The 15,440-nt window shown below is 47.9% G+C and overlaps 2 protein-coding genes across 3 annotated transcripts in view; both read right to left on the bottom strand.

Annotated features, from left to right (window-relative positions):
- ARMC9 (armadillo repeat containing 9) overlaps positions 1–4,685 on the bottom strand; it is a 67,623-nt gene extending 62,938 nt beyond the window's left edge. For both annotated transcript variants that reach the window (XM_086754949.1, XM_086754951.1), the window contains exons 1-5: positions 4,471–4,685; positions 4,259–4,354; positions 2,415–2,540; positions 1,680–1,850; positions 512–667 (exon numbers count right to left, since the gene is read on the bottom strand). In XM_086754949.1, coding sequence (XP_086611075.1) covers positions 512–667; positions 1,680–1,850; positions 2,415–2,540; positions 4,259–4,309 — 504 coding nt within the window. In that variant the 5' untranslated portion in view covers positions 4,310–4,354; positions 4,471–4,685. The remainder of the gene's footprint in view (positions 1–511; positions 668–1,679; positions 1,851–2,414; positions 2,541–4,258; positions 4,355–4,470) is intronic.
- A 9,816-nt stretch (positions 4,686–14,501) lies between these two features.
- PSMD1 (proteasome 26S subunit, non-ATPase 1) overlaps positions 14,502–15,440 on the bottom strand; it is a 71,045-nt gene continuing 70,106 nt past the window's right edge. Inside the window, exon 25 of the mRNA XM_086754751.1 lies at positions 14,502–14,720. The gene's annotated coding sequence lies outside the window, so the exon portion shown is untranslated. The remainder of the gene's footprint in view (positions 14,721–15,440) is intronic.

The raw sequence follows: 15,440 nt of genomic DNA, 5'->3' as shown, positions 1-15,440 counted from the left end.
AAGGAAAATGGCAGCATATGCCTTTTTTTGGTGTTAAACTGGAGCTCCTCATCAGCTGGTACATCCAAAGTCAGCCCTAGGGCAAGTATCACTTAAGCTCTGATTTGATATCAAAAAGTGTGTGGCAGCAATGCAGGCTAAAGATATTTCCTCCCACCACAATAACTGTCCACAGCTCCTCAGATAAGCCAGCACAGTTGTCCACGTGGTAGGATGGTGAGGCATTCCAAGCACATAACCCTGCAAAATATTATGCATGTTTTATAAACGAATTTGTGTACGTGTCTGTGTGTACATGGGAGCTGTATACACACACATTCACAGGCAATAAAGCAGATCAGTTCCTTGATCCAGTCCAACTGCAACCACATAACCAGCCATTTCCAGCATAACCAAGAAGTTAAGGTGCAAGAAAACAATAAAAGCGATTACCAGAGTAAACACCATTCAATATCTATCACCCCATGAGAAAAATCATCATAAATACCATCCCTACAAAATAGATACTTACTTGGAAAAGTTCTTTAAATGAAGGATGTACCACAGGGTTTGGAACAAAAGGCAAAGCATAGAAGGGAAGAAACTCTGTAGTCTGGCTTAGTGCAGCTCCTTTTGTTTCCAGGAATGCCTTAAAATAGGAAATCCTTTCCTCAAGTTCAGCTTTGGCCTAGGAAATAAAGCAGCGTATTTATTTAGAAAACTACCACTCTGAATGCACTGTAAAGCTGTTAAATATAAGTGGAGACCTAAATACATTGATATCAAGTTTGAAATCTGAGAATATTTCTTATCTAAAAAGCAACATTTATTTTACTAGAGAGCATTACATCTAGTTTTTGCATTTCAAAAAATAAAATCTAAACTGATCTTGTTATTTGTGCCATCCAGGTCCAAAAAAAGAAGAGAGAGACAACTGCTTTTTGAATGTAAATTATTCCTGCCCACTTCAGGCTAGATTTCTAAAGCAGAATGCCATTTCCCTACTCAGGGCAGAGAAGAAACACCTTTCTTTAGAGATGCTTTATTTCAGTGATAAGTGCAGAACCATAAAATCCACTCACAGAGCACCAGGAAGGGGAGCTGGCACACGGAACAGACTCCTCAGAGGCTGGAAAACCCACTGAAGGCATCCAAATGCTCCTGTAGCAGCTGACAGGTGTAAGGCAGGACCTATTAAGCCCTGGCTGATCTGGTTGACTCCAGCCTATTTAAATGTCTCTTCATCATAAAAGTCCATGTAACAGAGATTTTATTTTATGACAGCTTGGAATTGCTGTTTTCAATACAACATATTGAGCTGGTCAAAACTGAGCTTTCCCATTTTATCAGTAATGTTTATATTTCAACACACAGATTCAGTTGAAACTGGAAGCAAAATAAGTGTTTCAGTAATCTCCTATAAACTACAATTAGAGGTGTGAAAGTATCAGCATATTGGTATTTTACAAATAAGAACACTTCAGGAGCTCCAAGATGAGGACACCTCCAAATTCCAACTCAGTACTTCACAATACAAGGAGTCTGGTTCAACTAAAATGCAGACTACAGCCCCAAAATTGGATACATATTCCAGGAATTCTTCTTACTAAACACTCCATCCTCATCCATACTAAAGACAAATAAACAAAGTAAAAAAAAAACAAAAGCCATTTGAAAGTTGAACTGTGAACTAAACTTACAGGCTTTCCTGTAGACTGTTTTAAGAGGTAGGTGGCAAAGTGTACGTGAATATAGAACTCCAGCTTCCGAGCATCTGGTTCGTTGTCCCGGACTGAAGACGGAATATGCTCCTCCCAGAGCTGGAAGAAAACTTTGTGCTCACCATTTTCAAATGCAGTGAGTAGATCTTTCTGCAAAGAGGAAAAGCATTCAGTGAAAAACCAAACACAGAAAAACTGCACTTTTTCAACAGTAGGTTACTGAATGAAGAATTCAAATGCCATCTGAACACTCTGAAATAAGTTTTATACAAAATATCTCACCATTCAATGGCCACCTAAATATTCCTTCTCTACCTGTATTTAATATCTTTGAGAGCCTGAATCAATTATCGCTACAAGAAGTAAAGCCCAAATTTTCAAGCATGTTGTTCTGGGAACCCACCTCTACCATAAGGGAAAACTAAATGCTGACGGTGTGTGAAAATCAGTCTTATCAAAGTACAGCAAGCTAAAAACCTGAGATAGCGTGAATCAAAACTACTGTCTCAAGTTCAAAAGGACTGAAGTTCTGCAAATAAAAAAAACAAACTTGAAGGTTTCTGCGCTGAAAGAAGACTGCTAGCAGATTTCTTTAAATAATCAGTAATCTGTTCAGACAGTTCAGAAAATCTCACTGCTGCAATAATTCACACGGTGGTTAGTGGCTTTTAACTGTTTTTAGCATCACCAAAGTAACCATAAACGATGCATTACCTGAACAGGCAAAGCTTTTGAATCTCTTGAGGAAACACCTGCTGCTTTAGGTAGAGGCTTCCCTTTTGTTTTACATTCCTTTGTAAATACTTTCACTGTTTCTTCAAATTCAGCAAAGTCCAAATACTGCAAGACAAAAACATGCAGGAACAATATTTTTTTCGATTACTAATGATTCAATTAGTGACCTACGAACTGCCAAAGTCCTTTAAAGTTTCTCTGTAGCAGGGTTCATAAATGCCAAAGACTGCACAGCAACAAACCAAGAACTGGCACCTCACGTGATGGGAAAATACTGTCTCTCAACTAAATTTCCTCCTGCATCCCAGAGAACAGTACTGACAGCCAAGCACATCTTCTTTGAAAGAATGATACCCCTTCGATTTAGCCAGTAATTTTATTCAACCAAAGAAGAAGAAGAGCTAAAATTCATCTATGCTGTACCTTGGTTGAAGAAACAAGTAAATAACTTCCTTGCAAATAATGTTCTCAGAGGGCAGTATTCTCAAGTGTGATTCTCATCTCCACAGAAGCAGCTAGACAGCTTGAATTCTAAGAGGGGTCACTCATCTGAAGCTATGCGAGCCAAATTAATGACCAACTAATCAAGCACTATTCCTCTGCAAAAGACATAAACAGCCCTCCTCTTCCTCCCACAACGTACAGTCACTATATTACACACAACTTGCTCCTCCTCCTCCCATCTCAGGAGTCTTCATTATTGGTTGCTGAGGCAAGACATCACATTTCATTTTGCAAACTCAATCTGGATGTCCAACATTGCCACAGGAGTTTACTTTCTTGTTAACATAAACAGTAGTACAGTAATGATTAAGTACTTAAACCTCCTTTTAGTTTTGTTTTCTGAGATCCACAAAAAGATTTAAGTTGTATACGATTTTGCCATTTGCTAGACCCTTTAGGCACGAAGTAACTGTCCAGGCTTTCAACAGACATTCTGGTGAAAGCTGGGAACAGCAATAGCTGACTGCTGCTCCTGATCACCCCTCCGTAGCACCAGTGTCTGTGGAACCCCTGCAATAGGCTGGGTCACACAAGGCTGGGGGGGGGCTAGGTTGTTGTTTTGGTGTTCATTGAGGGTCCCCAACTAGGCTACCAACACAGTGTCCCTCAAAGGAACGAGGCAATAACAAGCAGCAGGGATCACAGTTTGCGTTCTTGTTCCAAATCATAAATATCCCATTTTAGCCAATTTATCCAGAAAGCTGAACCAAAGATTACCATAGAGGCACCCACCCTTGAATGTTTGTCTCTCACTGTCTTTCTCACAGGACCGTTTCACACTTTGGAATATCTTCTGACTACCTCTTGTAGGTAATATGGGTAGAGGAGTGTCTAGCTGGAAAATCCTGCATAGAGATCAGCGGTCTCAGGAATTCAGCCTGGGGTTTGTCAGCTCTAGGGTTTTTACATGCCTCTGTGATTTTATACACACATGGAACGAGGTGGCTGCTAAGCAATGTTTTACAGGTGTCACCGTTATCACAGGCTGGACCTGAGCCCCAAAGCTGTCTGTGGATGTACTGAACTTGACTGTTCCTTTAATGACAGCCTCATTTGCAATGAACAATAGATAATTCTAGATGGATTTTATGTTTGACTGCTGGCATTTAACAGATATCGAGCCCTTTGAATCTACAGAGCATGACAGGAGTCAATATGATTTTTGGGGGCAGCAAACACTTGTTCAGTTAAATAACTGTAGAATTTAGACCACAGTTACAATGCCTGGCTCTGAATAGAAGCAATATGTAATTTTATCTTGCTCATTCCGACCAAAAAAAAAAAAAAAAAAAAAGAAAGAAAAAAGAGAGAAAACCAACCTCTCTCACTAGTCCGAGTAACTCAGCTTCATAAGCTAAAACGTCACCCATCGCTAAGCGTTACTGCTACGTCTCATCGCTGAGAAACCTAGAAAACTGTAAAGCGGGGGGCGTTAGCAGATAGCACAGAGGTTCCACAGCCCATTAGCCACCTCATCGCCAGACAAACCGCACGAGGAAGCCATCCCTCCCCCGCACCCCCCGCAAGGCACCTCCAAAGAAGTTCCGAGGCCGGTCCTCGCCCACCCGAGCCGCTCTTCTGGCCCGGCCGCGGGGCGCTCACACCGACTCCTCACGCAGCGGCCGGCGGATGAGGCCCTGCCGCCCCCCTACCCGGGCCGGGGCGCTGCAGCCGCCCCCTACCAGCTCTTGAGCCAACCGGAGGGGAGGGAAGCGAGCAAACCCCGAGAGCCACCGGCGCCACCGCAGCCCGGCCGCCGCGCCTTCCCCTTCCCCGGCCCCGCCGCGGCCTACCGGCCCCGCGCCGCCGCCTCCCGTCGCCTTGGCAACCGCAGCCTCGCTCCACGCCACGGCCGCGCCGCCGCACGTGATCCCGCTCAGCCAATCCCAGGGCAGGAAGGGCGCATCACGTGATGAACGGTGGTGTTCCCCGGCGGGCAGCGCCCCCTGGCGCACGGGGAGGTGTAGCTTCCCGCTGGTTGTTGGCGGAGAATCGTTTTTCCCCGTTCCCGGTCTCTGACGTAACTTGAAGAGAGTTTTGGGGTCAAGTTCATTTTTTTTTTTAAGTGATCTGCTGCCTTAGCACACGTTTTTGGAGCCCCGTCCCATCCTGGGCAGCCCAGAAGGCTTCAAAAACTGTGCACACCGCCTTCTCCCTGCGCCTGTCCGCAGGCCTGTAGCCTTCAGCCACACAATTATGATTTCTTAATTGCAATTTAACACTGATCCCGCAGAATTTGCCCCTGCCACCCCTGCCACCGAGCACTGCGCACTCTGAGGGGATGGAAACGCTGCGAGTAATTCCTGCTCTGGTTAGAATGGCACGTGGCCACGGCTGCCTGCTCCACTTACCTCCCAGCCTGGAAGGTTCCTTTGGAAAAGATGTCAGGCGAAAAATGGCAGGGCCTAGCCGTGGCTGAGCACCGCACGACGAGCCTGGATCGCAGCCCCAGCACAGCCGGGCTGGCCCCGTGGGTTGTGCACGCGTGGCTCCAGCAGGCGTGCATCCGACATGGAAGTCTGAGCAAAAAAAACCAGGAGGATTGTCCCTTATCGAGGCTTTGTCCTGTTTTTAATTAACAGTGATGAACCTCTTGCCATTAACACCAAGTTTTCTAGCAAGCATTTGCTAGACACAGCAAAATGACGCCATATCACCAGTCATGTCCTCCCCGGGGTTTCAGTCTCGCCCTGTGCAGCCTTGTTTTCCACCACGAACACCTCAGAAGAGCCATGTCCTCTGCACAGCCCACAACCAGATACACCATGGCACCATCTTTCTTCCTTTAAAAGGCTCCTAAAGCGAGCAGCTGAAACAGCACAGAGCTCTGCATCTGCCCCACACACATGGATTTTGAGCCTTAGTAATCCTACAAAACCCAGAATCTAATCTCACCAGCCAGCTCAGAGGCACCACTCCCCACCAAGACCAGGCTGTCAAAAATTAAGATAGGCAGACCCCTTCTATTTACTTGAAGAACCAGGTGCTGTGCCCTGCAGAGAAGTTTTTGTAGCCCTGTGGCTTCTTGCAGGATGTTGACAGCATGGAAGAAAAGCATGTGAAAGCCAGATGAAATTCCTAGAAGCACCTCAAATTTCTCAGAAAACACACTGGAATTCCAGTCTGTAATCTCTACAAAGCTCTTTCCTAGAAAAAACAAGGATGTGCCTGGAAAAGACAAAGAAAATCCCAGAAAGTAGGGGAATATTCCTAGAGTCCACTCTGAATTCCTAAAAAGTTGTGGGAAATTCCTAGAAAGCCCATTGAAAAATCTACAGAAAGCCCACTGAAATTTCTAGAAAGCACATGAACATTTTTAGAGGCACCAAGGAATTCCTAGGAAGCAAGGGGAAATTTCTGTTCTGTTGGGTTGTGTGCTCATTGTTCAGGAGCGTGACAATTAGCTTTTAAATTGGCTTTGTAGTTACTGCCTGCACTGGTAAGTGGTCAGGTAGGCACATGATTGAGCTGGTAACTGGAATTTCTGGGTTTCCTGATTTGTATACTAAATATCAAAGTTTTGTGTATATAAACAAGCAGAACATTTATACACATGAAACTTGTATACCTAATAATATAACCTGTAGGTTATCTCTGCATATATAGAGAGCATGTCTACTGCCAGAGGTTTCTCTTTTCTGTTGCATCCGCTTCTGTGGAGATCTCACAATTGCAAACTTTAAATATTTAAGTTGCATTTTACCATGCTAGAGCCTGTCAGGCATTTAGCCCGGCCGCAGCGGGAGGAAGGACTGGGTCCCTTGGCCATCTCTAGCCCGCTCACCACTGCTGTGTGTGCAGCCTTCCGTGCTTCTTCTTGCTCCAGCTGAAGGCAATAAGGCTGTGAACTCCTCCTCCCCGTTTGTCACCTATCCCTCCAATTTTCTAAACGGGTAAAAGACTTTGAAGAGTGGTCCCAAGGTTTTGGAGCAGGTCAGCTGCACTATCCTCTCTGTTCCCCCTCTCCTGCTTTTGCATTGGTGATGATCAGGCACTGCCCCTGGGGAAAGAGAGGGATTTCACACCAATTTTCTCCTTTTCCCATCATCAGGCTGATGTGCATCCAGCTGGCTCTCTCCTCTGAGCAGCCAAGCGGGACTGACATTGTGCAGGGTGGTGGGAAGGGCTGTGTGGGATCTGGGCTTTGCTTGATAGTATTTTTTCTTCTTTTTCTCCTCTCATTCTTGCCGAAGTCCCCTTCCAGCGGGCAGGCAAGGCTGGCTAGGACCTGGGATAAGGTCAGGAAGATACAAAGCTTGTGTCTCACATGTGAAAAGCAGGACTCCAGTGCCCTGTGTGTCCAAGGGAGGACATCTGTCATCGCCTGGGGCATCACCTCAGCATTATATTTTCTTTTTTTCTTGGGGCAGACGTCACCGCCACCTCTGCTGGGGGCTGAGCATTCCTGTGGCTGGGACACCAGCTCCACCAGTTGCAGGTCCCAAGCTGGATCGTAACCTGTTGCTTGATTAAAAAGCAGAAGGCAATTCTCTGTGCCCAAGTGGAGGATTTTGCAGGAAATGTCTTCTTGCAGTGCCCTTTCCAAGTGGTTGCATTAAAAATAAAAGCAAGCAGGCAAGAGGGGAACATTTTTGAAATCTTAAACATCCTGTTATTTTCTGATACAAACTTCAGCTTTTAGTTGCCAAAAAACATTTTGCTTTGGATTTTCAGTGAATACTTGATGGAGCATTTAGGCAATAAATAAATAAGAAGTCATTAGAGTTTTTAGTTAATGATACATTATTGCACGGACTTGCTCCTACTGGGACTGGCTGGGGGGCAGAGGGGTTTGCTTGGACCAACGTCCTGCACTTGGGCAGGGCACTTGCCCAGCAGCTCAGACGCTGCTCACGTACTGAGTTACACAGCAATGCTTCCCCAGGGCCTTCTGCAAGCAAAACCGAGGCAATGGAATTGCGAAACCTCTCTGCTCTCCCCAGCATCAGGCTGTCATAAAGCTATTCTGTCTCCCCTGGATGGAGCTTGTTGAGCTGCTGCCGAGCCTCGAGTTTCGCCTCTCCCCAGAAGGATGTGGTGAGCTCCCTGCCAGGCTATTTATATGCAGACCCTTCTCCAGTAATTTCCTGTAACCAGAGTCCCTGACCAGCAGCGGCACAACGGAGACTTTGATTTTGTCCCACGGCATGCATGAAGGAGCAGACGGAGTGAACTCAACTTTTCTTGAGATCCAGAAGCCTCTTGGCCTGTTCAGTGCAGAGCAGGGAGGGAGGAGGGACTGGTTGGTGGGTCCCCAAAAAGCTCCTTTCTGCTCCATTGCAAAATGGTGAAGGAGGCTCCCAGGCACCTTGTAGATGAGTGCAGAAGGAGCCAGAGCTCTCTTCTCCCAGCAGGACTTTGCAGATGAGGACAGGAGCATCCAGGGCTCAACCTATTGCCCTGCAATGTCAGCCCCCCGTATCCCTCAGGTGCCCACCTGGAGAGGAAACGCTGCTCCGTGAAACCTTCTTGCTGCTGCCACCACGATGGTGCGTGCTGGCCAAAGGTCAGCCCAGGCTGGAGGGAGTCCTCCAGCACTTTCTCTGCTTCTCCGTCCCAATAGATCAGCCCATGGCACCTTTCCAGTCGTGGCAGAGGTCACCCTTCAGAGATCCCTACAGGGACAGAGCTGACAACCAGGAAAGACCTGTTGCCTTTGCAGGGCTGGGAGTGCCTCTCTGAGGGTGACAGCAGCTCAGTGCCCCGGGCCTGAAGGGAGCTCCAGCTGGGCTTTCTGGCATGGGCTCATCTAAGACAGGGGTCATTAAGTCCCCAGCCAAGGTGAACATCAACGCATGAGAGGGCTTGGCTGTCAGTAACGGCAAGGCTTTCCAGCCAAAAATGGCAGGGGGCTGGAAGGAGAGAAGAGCTAGAGATGCTCCATTAAAAAATAATAATATGGAGAAAATAGTCTGGGAAACTGGGTGCACAGAAACAGCAGGACAGAGCACTTCATCATCAGGAGAAACATCCTCAGTTCCAACGACAGCCCCAGCGAGTCTCACTGCCTTCATCACGTGGGCACAGCTTTGATACTGCCACCAACACAGACCGATGGCAACCTGTCCCACACCACTGACACAGACCAACGGGCACCTGCTCGATCACTCGGGGACAAATTGCCAAGGCCTGCAAGAGGAGCAAGCAGCAGGTTTCATCCATGAATGAGCCCATGAACTCTACTGTCTAATGCAGATGTTTCTAGTAAATGATTTTCAGCTGCTTCTCATTCATCCCTGAACCCCAGATTTCATGCTTAAGCTAAGAATAAAAAAAAGATCTCTCTGTGAGGTTAAAGTAAACAGATAATTTGCCCAGCCCTGCAGGAGCTATCTCAGCTTCTGCTCTGGGAGGACACGGTGGGGAAACAAAAAGTTAATCCATCTTGGTTCTCATTGACACAGAATGGAGAAAAACAATTAAATGGGAGAGCCAGCCTAGAGCTGAGAACAAAGACACTGCACCAATATTTCCTTCAGTCTGAAGGGGAAAAAATTGCTCCAAGCTTCATCCCTTGCAGGTTATCTTTGGAGGAACAATCTCATCGTAATTTCTGCTGACAATTAACCTTGCCTGTGCAGCAATTCTTCTCTGGGTCACCAGAGCAGCTATTTATATCCTTGGCCAGGGGTGGTGTTGCCACCGAATGATTGCCCTTCCCCTTGATCAGCTCCTGAGTCAGCCCTGCACCAAGGCAGCAGCAAGCCCCGGGATGTCCTCCCATGCACCCTGCTTTGCTTGCCAGGACCCACTTCACTTGGACCCTTACAGTATAGACCCTCCACCACCCATTTTCTGCCCCTGCTTTGTGAACATAAAGAAAAAAATAGACATACGTGTTGCTTAAACACACACATGCACACAGTTGTTGGGCAGCAGGGTCTGTCAGACCAAGCCCATGGGGTTGGGACGTCTGGGGTTCATGACCTCCAGGACCTATGATAGGCTGGTCTCCAAAGGACTTGGGCAGAAACACGATTTGCCTCGAGTCACCCCATTGCAACATGTGGGTAATGCCAGTTCCCCCATACGCTAGAAGAGACACCGATGGCTCACCTGAGGACCTGCACAGTGCTTCTTCTGAGCAAAAAGCAGAACCTTAGTTGTGCAGCCAACACCAGGCACTGGAGTACAGACCTCAAAACAAAACTCTGGACCTGGGCTGCTGCCAGCTGGACTATTTGCCCATGCAGAGCAGGATTTCAGAGGACAAATCAAGCCAATCCTGAGCTGCAGCCCAAAAGCAGAGGCTGGGGCAGCTTCTCCTCCCAAGGCACAGAGCATGGGCTCAATCCCACCTGTGCTGGAGAAACACATTGAACCAGGTCTGCCAAAACCAGTTATCTTCACTGAGGGAGCAAAGAGCCTTGCTTCTCTGTGAAGCCACTCTGGGGGAAAGATCAGCACCCTTGGGTGAAGGCTTTCAGATTAGTTCTATCAGAGGCTGCAAGAAAATACCACAAGCTTTGCATGGTCCTGCGATGTCTGTGCTCCCCATCTTTCTCATCCTGCCACTGCCACAGAGTTAAGTTGTGCCTGGAGCTGGGCTGAAAACCCAACCTGTCACCAATGCCGAGCACAGCAGCCAAGGGAAGAGCCCAGGGCAGTCTGGGGTCTGGCAGGGGTGAGGGTGGGGGAACGCTCCAGCCTCCAGGATGCAGGGAGATAAATGGCCAACGTCATCTTCGTTATCAGTGGCGCCCAACCTTCGCATGGAGTGGTGAGGAGGAAGAGCTTTGCCTGGCCCTGGAAGGAAGTAGAGAGATAGGGAGGGCGGCACCGCTGCGACAGGGAGAGGTGGGAGGACGAGATCTGCTGAGTGCCCACCACTGCTGGCCCACTCCTTGAAGACCCCTTGCCCTACAAGCATTGCCTCCAACATCTCCATCCTTCCTTCTGTCCCCAGCGTGGTGCCAAGCAGGGGGCTTGTACCTGAGTTAATGAGTGGAAAGGGGAGACTGATGACATGTCCAGGGCCCCCTGGAGGGACTCTGGGATGTGTCTGAAGCAGCATGCTTTTGAAGTGATATACTCCTCACCAGGGTTAAGGGGGATGAGGCTGATTAGTCAGGAGAGACAGAAGCATGCTTCCTGCCACCTCGGCCTCTCCTTCCAGCAAACCCAGGAGAATTAGGTCCAATTAGCCCCTGGCAAACACCCCAGGGGTGGGTCCCTCCACAGCATCCCCAGGAGAGCAGCACTTCCTAAGAAATCAGCGCTCATGAGTTATTGTGGCTAAATGACATTATTCAAAGCAGCAGCAAAGGTTTCCAGGCTCCCGCCATACCTTCTCCAAACTGGAAATCAGAAAGCCAGCGATGGTCTCAGTCCCTCAAGCACAGCACTGAGACAGTCCCGCAGTGACTGGTCCCATCCGTCCCCTGGGAAAGTGGTCAGGTCCCATAGTGTGGGGACAGGATCCAGCCCAGAAGGCTTTACCCCAGTGCTTGCATTGATTTTTCAGCACTTCCCTTGCTGGGCACCATCTCACAGGGATGCACAAACCCCAGGAGAGCCTGGTGCAGGAGGAAGCAATGTCCTGGCATCCATCACAAGAAGCCTTTGGCCTGGGGAGGTGGTGGAGAGGGCAGACACCCACTCGGAGCACTGAGAGCTGCTGCCAACTGATCCACAGCAAGTGCTATCAGATCATTCTATAGTCAGGATGCATCATTTTATTCCACAAATTCTTATAACTCCCCATGGGAAGATCTCTTGTCCTTGTGCTGCCTGGAGTCTTATAAGCAATGTCGCCTGAGCAAAACCAACCTGAGCTAGACCCGTGGGACCAGCACCCTCCCAAACTGCAGTGTGACCGGAAGAGGTTTATTCTTTATGAACTTACGAGGCCTGAGCACATGTACCTGAGAGGCTGCCCACTGTGTGGGAATCTCAGAAAGACCTGGGGGCTCCACGCTGCAACAGGCTGCGCTTGCACAAAGCTCAGCCCGTGAAGTCCCCCAAGGAAAACCCCATCTACCAACACCAAATGCATGAGCAACCAATGAGCCATTCATTGCATGCACAGACTTCTCTCCAGAGAGAGGTGCAAACAGGCTGAGGCCCCTGGAAGCTACTTACTGGGCATACTCTGGCCAAGGCAGAACCACTCCTCAATCATCAGCCTGCCAACAAAAGGTCGATTTGCACTTGCTAGAAAACACTCCTGTTTGCTCTACCCAGAGGAGCAACATGTCTTCCCTCGAGCACCATCCCACCAGTCTGCCCCTTCCTGCTCCCGCCTCAGCCCACAGCAACTCAGATTTGCTGTGTGGCTGTCACCTCTCCTCCTTCTCACTGCTAATCCATTTACTTCACCCTTTAAACAGCAGCCACCTCTGCTGATGCTCCTCCAGCTCCTCTCCTCCCTTTCCTCGACTCCTGTTCAGGAGATTCTCCTGAGCAGGAAAACGTGGAGCAGCCAGCAGGGAAAGCCAAGAGAGCGGATACTTTTCTGTGTGCCTTCTCTCCGTGGTGTCAGTCCTAAACCACGCAGTCCCCACCTGTGTTTATACAGTGGAGACAAAACACAGCGAGCAGCAGAGCTGGGGAAGGAAAAACAGACAGCCCAATCCCCAGATGTCACTCCTGGTTCCCCCTGCCTGGCACACGTGGCCTTTTTCTTCCACAGCCACCAAAAGCTCCTCTGACTGCCCCAGTGTAACCTTACCATGTGGCCCCAGAGTAGAAACTCAAAAGTTAGTTTGGAGATATCTGAGGTTTTTACATTCGCTTGTGCTAAGAGAGCTCTGGGAAACATCACTGCCAGAGGCAGGAGTGGTCTTACAGGCACAAGAAAATCATTTAGCACAAGAATCAAGTCTCCTGGATGGCGCACCAGGCAGTTCATGGCTCAGTGGGTACTGCTCTGTGCGTACAGATTTACACAGTCACACTGAGAACCAAACCTGTAGCAAGCGCCAGGAATATACTGGCTACCCTGAAATGCCTGTTATAATATGAAAGCTCGGTAAAAAGTCCTGTGAATAGAAGCAGACTGTTCACAGCTCAGCCAAGGCACCAATATAGGACTTCAGGTCCTTCTGCGTCAGCTATTCTCAGCATTTCTACTCAGACTCTAATTTCCCAGCAATATTTGGCTGCCCAGCCAGTTGCTGAATGACCTGAACTGTGGTGTTGTTTTTTTTTTTTCCTCCTCCCAATGTCCTCCCCTCTACACAGTATTTTGTAAGATGACACAAGGCATTACTAACAAATTATCTGAAAAACAACACATACCACACTGCTTGGCATCAGCAGAACATGGAGGAGTAAGAGATACAGGTACCCACTCAAAAGGAAGGGATTACACCACCAGAGAGTCACACAATGTACATTTGTTCAGCTTCTGTTTCTTGCACTGCAATACCAGGTCTCATTTTGAATGACCACGGGATTGGAGCAGCGATTCCCTCTTTGTTTCCAGTTTTACTGACTAGTGTTTGTCTGTAGCCATTTCAGATTCATTCTTGGCTCTGCTCCATGGCAGAACAGATCCGGATCGCTGAGAACTGCCAGCTCTGACCAGCACCCTTACTGAGACAGCATTTCAACTTCAGGGACTTCTGACTGAAGCCCAGGACTCAAAACTGGCTTTCAGTCCCATACCTCTGCTCTGAACCGCTTAAGCTTTGCAGAGAACAAAGGCAGACTATTCTATTGCTATAGTAACATTCACCAAAATAAACCATCTGCTGGAAAAGCTGCCAGGCTCTACATGCAAGATTTGTCTTCTGTTATTACTGATGCACATGAGCCTGTGGTATGTTCACATGGAGCAAAACATTCCCAACATAAATACAATAAAAGCCTCATTTTGTTTCAGTGCTGTTCCAAATGATGGAGCTTCTGTCAGCTTACAGGGCTGACCAGGGCTGCAGTCTCTGGCTCACTGGTGACGCACCCTTTGAAGCGTTACAGCTCAACAGGTGAAGGGCCGGCTGGGCTGACAGCGAATGGCTGAGACACATTCTTTCCTTCTGACTGCTGCTCATTCCATACCCCTGACTGTAAATCCCCCCTTGGCTAACGATGCACATCAGTGCAAGAACTTGCATGTCTGGATTCACCCCATCTAGGCCTGCAATGTGTTTCTAGCTGCCTGCTCCCATCAGCTATTATGCTCATATTTGCTGAAAGCAGTATAAGCACACAGAAAAAAAGAAAAAAAAGATTCTGTGAAACAAAGAGAAACATGCCCCATTTCCCCATCACTAACACCCAGAGGCCCTCTGTCAGCTCCGCACTGACACACAAATACCAGGATGAGCAAGGACGAAGACCAGTGCAAAGTCAGTATCACAGAGGGAATCTGGAAGTAGATCTCATGCTGGCAAGTAGAGACCTCCCCTCTCTGTAAGCATCAATGCTGGGCCAGACTGGAGCTGGTGACCTTGCTGAGCCTAAATGAGTGCTAGAGAAAGAGATGTGCACAGATCCCAACAACTCTACAGAGGAGCAGAGTCAGTCCAGCCTTCCTGGAGGAAGATGCACAACTTGGGTCTGGGGTGAGCGGGAAAAAAAGGTTGTTAAGCTTCTTTTTTTTTTTTTTAAAGTAGCAAGTTTTCTTCAAGAGTTTTTAATATATTTATTTGAAAACAAAGTTTTGTGAAAGAGTACACTAAATAGCATATATCTGTTCTTCAGCCATAAAACACGGACTATCAGCTTTAGCTCAGCACAGATTGGGGCTGCATGCACTGAACAGCAGATCTCGATAGGAAGGTCTTCATGTCTGTCTTTCTGACATCGAGCATAGTGTCTTCTTTAGAGAACATGATCCTGGAGAAGAGGGAGAGAGAAACCAGAAAAGCAAGTGTATTTAACTAAGGCTTCTTGTGGTTGGCCTCACACACTCACTCGAGCCTGCCACTGACGCAACATTTACAGTTTTTAGCAAGGATTTTGTCTTCCTGCCCATCCACCAATTCAAGTGCATAATCTTTGCTCTTGGGAGCACTGGGACATGCCAGTCCATATTTGGAAATAAAGCAACTGGGTTCCTGCCTCTCAATGAGAAACATGCACATAAGTTCAGGCACTTTAACCAAGGAACCTGAGAACCGCACCATTCATTGCCTGGAACAGATCTACAAGTATTGTTATGTCGGGCTCAGAGAGCACCACAGAACCGACGACTGGAGTGTCTTTAAATGCTGCTAAGAACTGCTAGGAAGACAAGACAAGCTCAGAAAGCAGAGTAGTTCTCTTTCAACCAATCCTGCCACACTGAGGTCAAGTAGATGACAGCTTTGTTACATAAACCACTTGCCCCTCTGGGACCATCTTTCATGAGCTGATTATTCCCAGCTCAGCTGTTGCCTGTGACCCCATGCGCTGCTCCAACTCTGCCCAGAGAGGCTCTACTCAAGAGTATCAGAGCCTGTGAGATTAGAGAGCAGACCCAGTATGACTGGGTCAGGCCTGATCCAGAAGAGCAGGTTTCTCTTTTATTGCTGTCTAACTCTTCAAATCAGGACAGAGCATGTTTCTGAATCTGTC

This window comes from Chlamydotis macqueenii, chromosome 9 (genome assembly GCF_036417535.1).
Source record: "Chlamydotis macqueenii isolate bChlMac1 chromosome 9, bChlMac1.mat, whole genome shotgun sequence".
NCBI classification, from domain to species: Eukaryota; Metazoa; Chordata; class Aves; order Otidiformes; family Otididae; genus Chlamydotis; species Chlamydotis macqueenii.
This window is presented reverse-complemented; position numbering and strand designations above follow the sequence as displayed.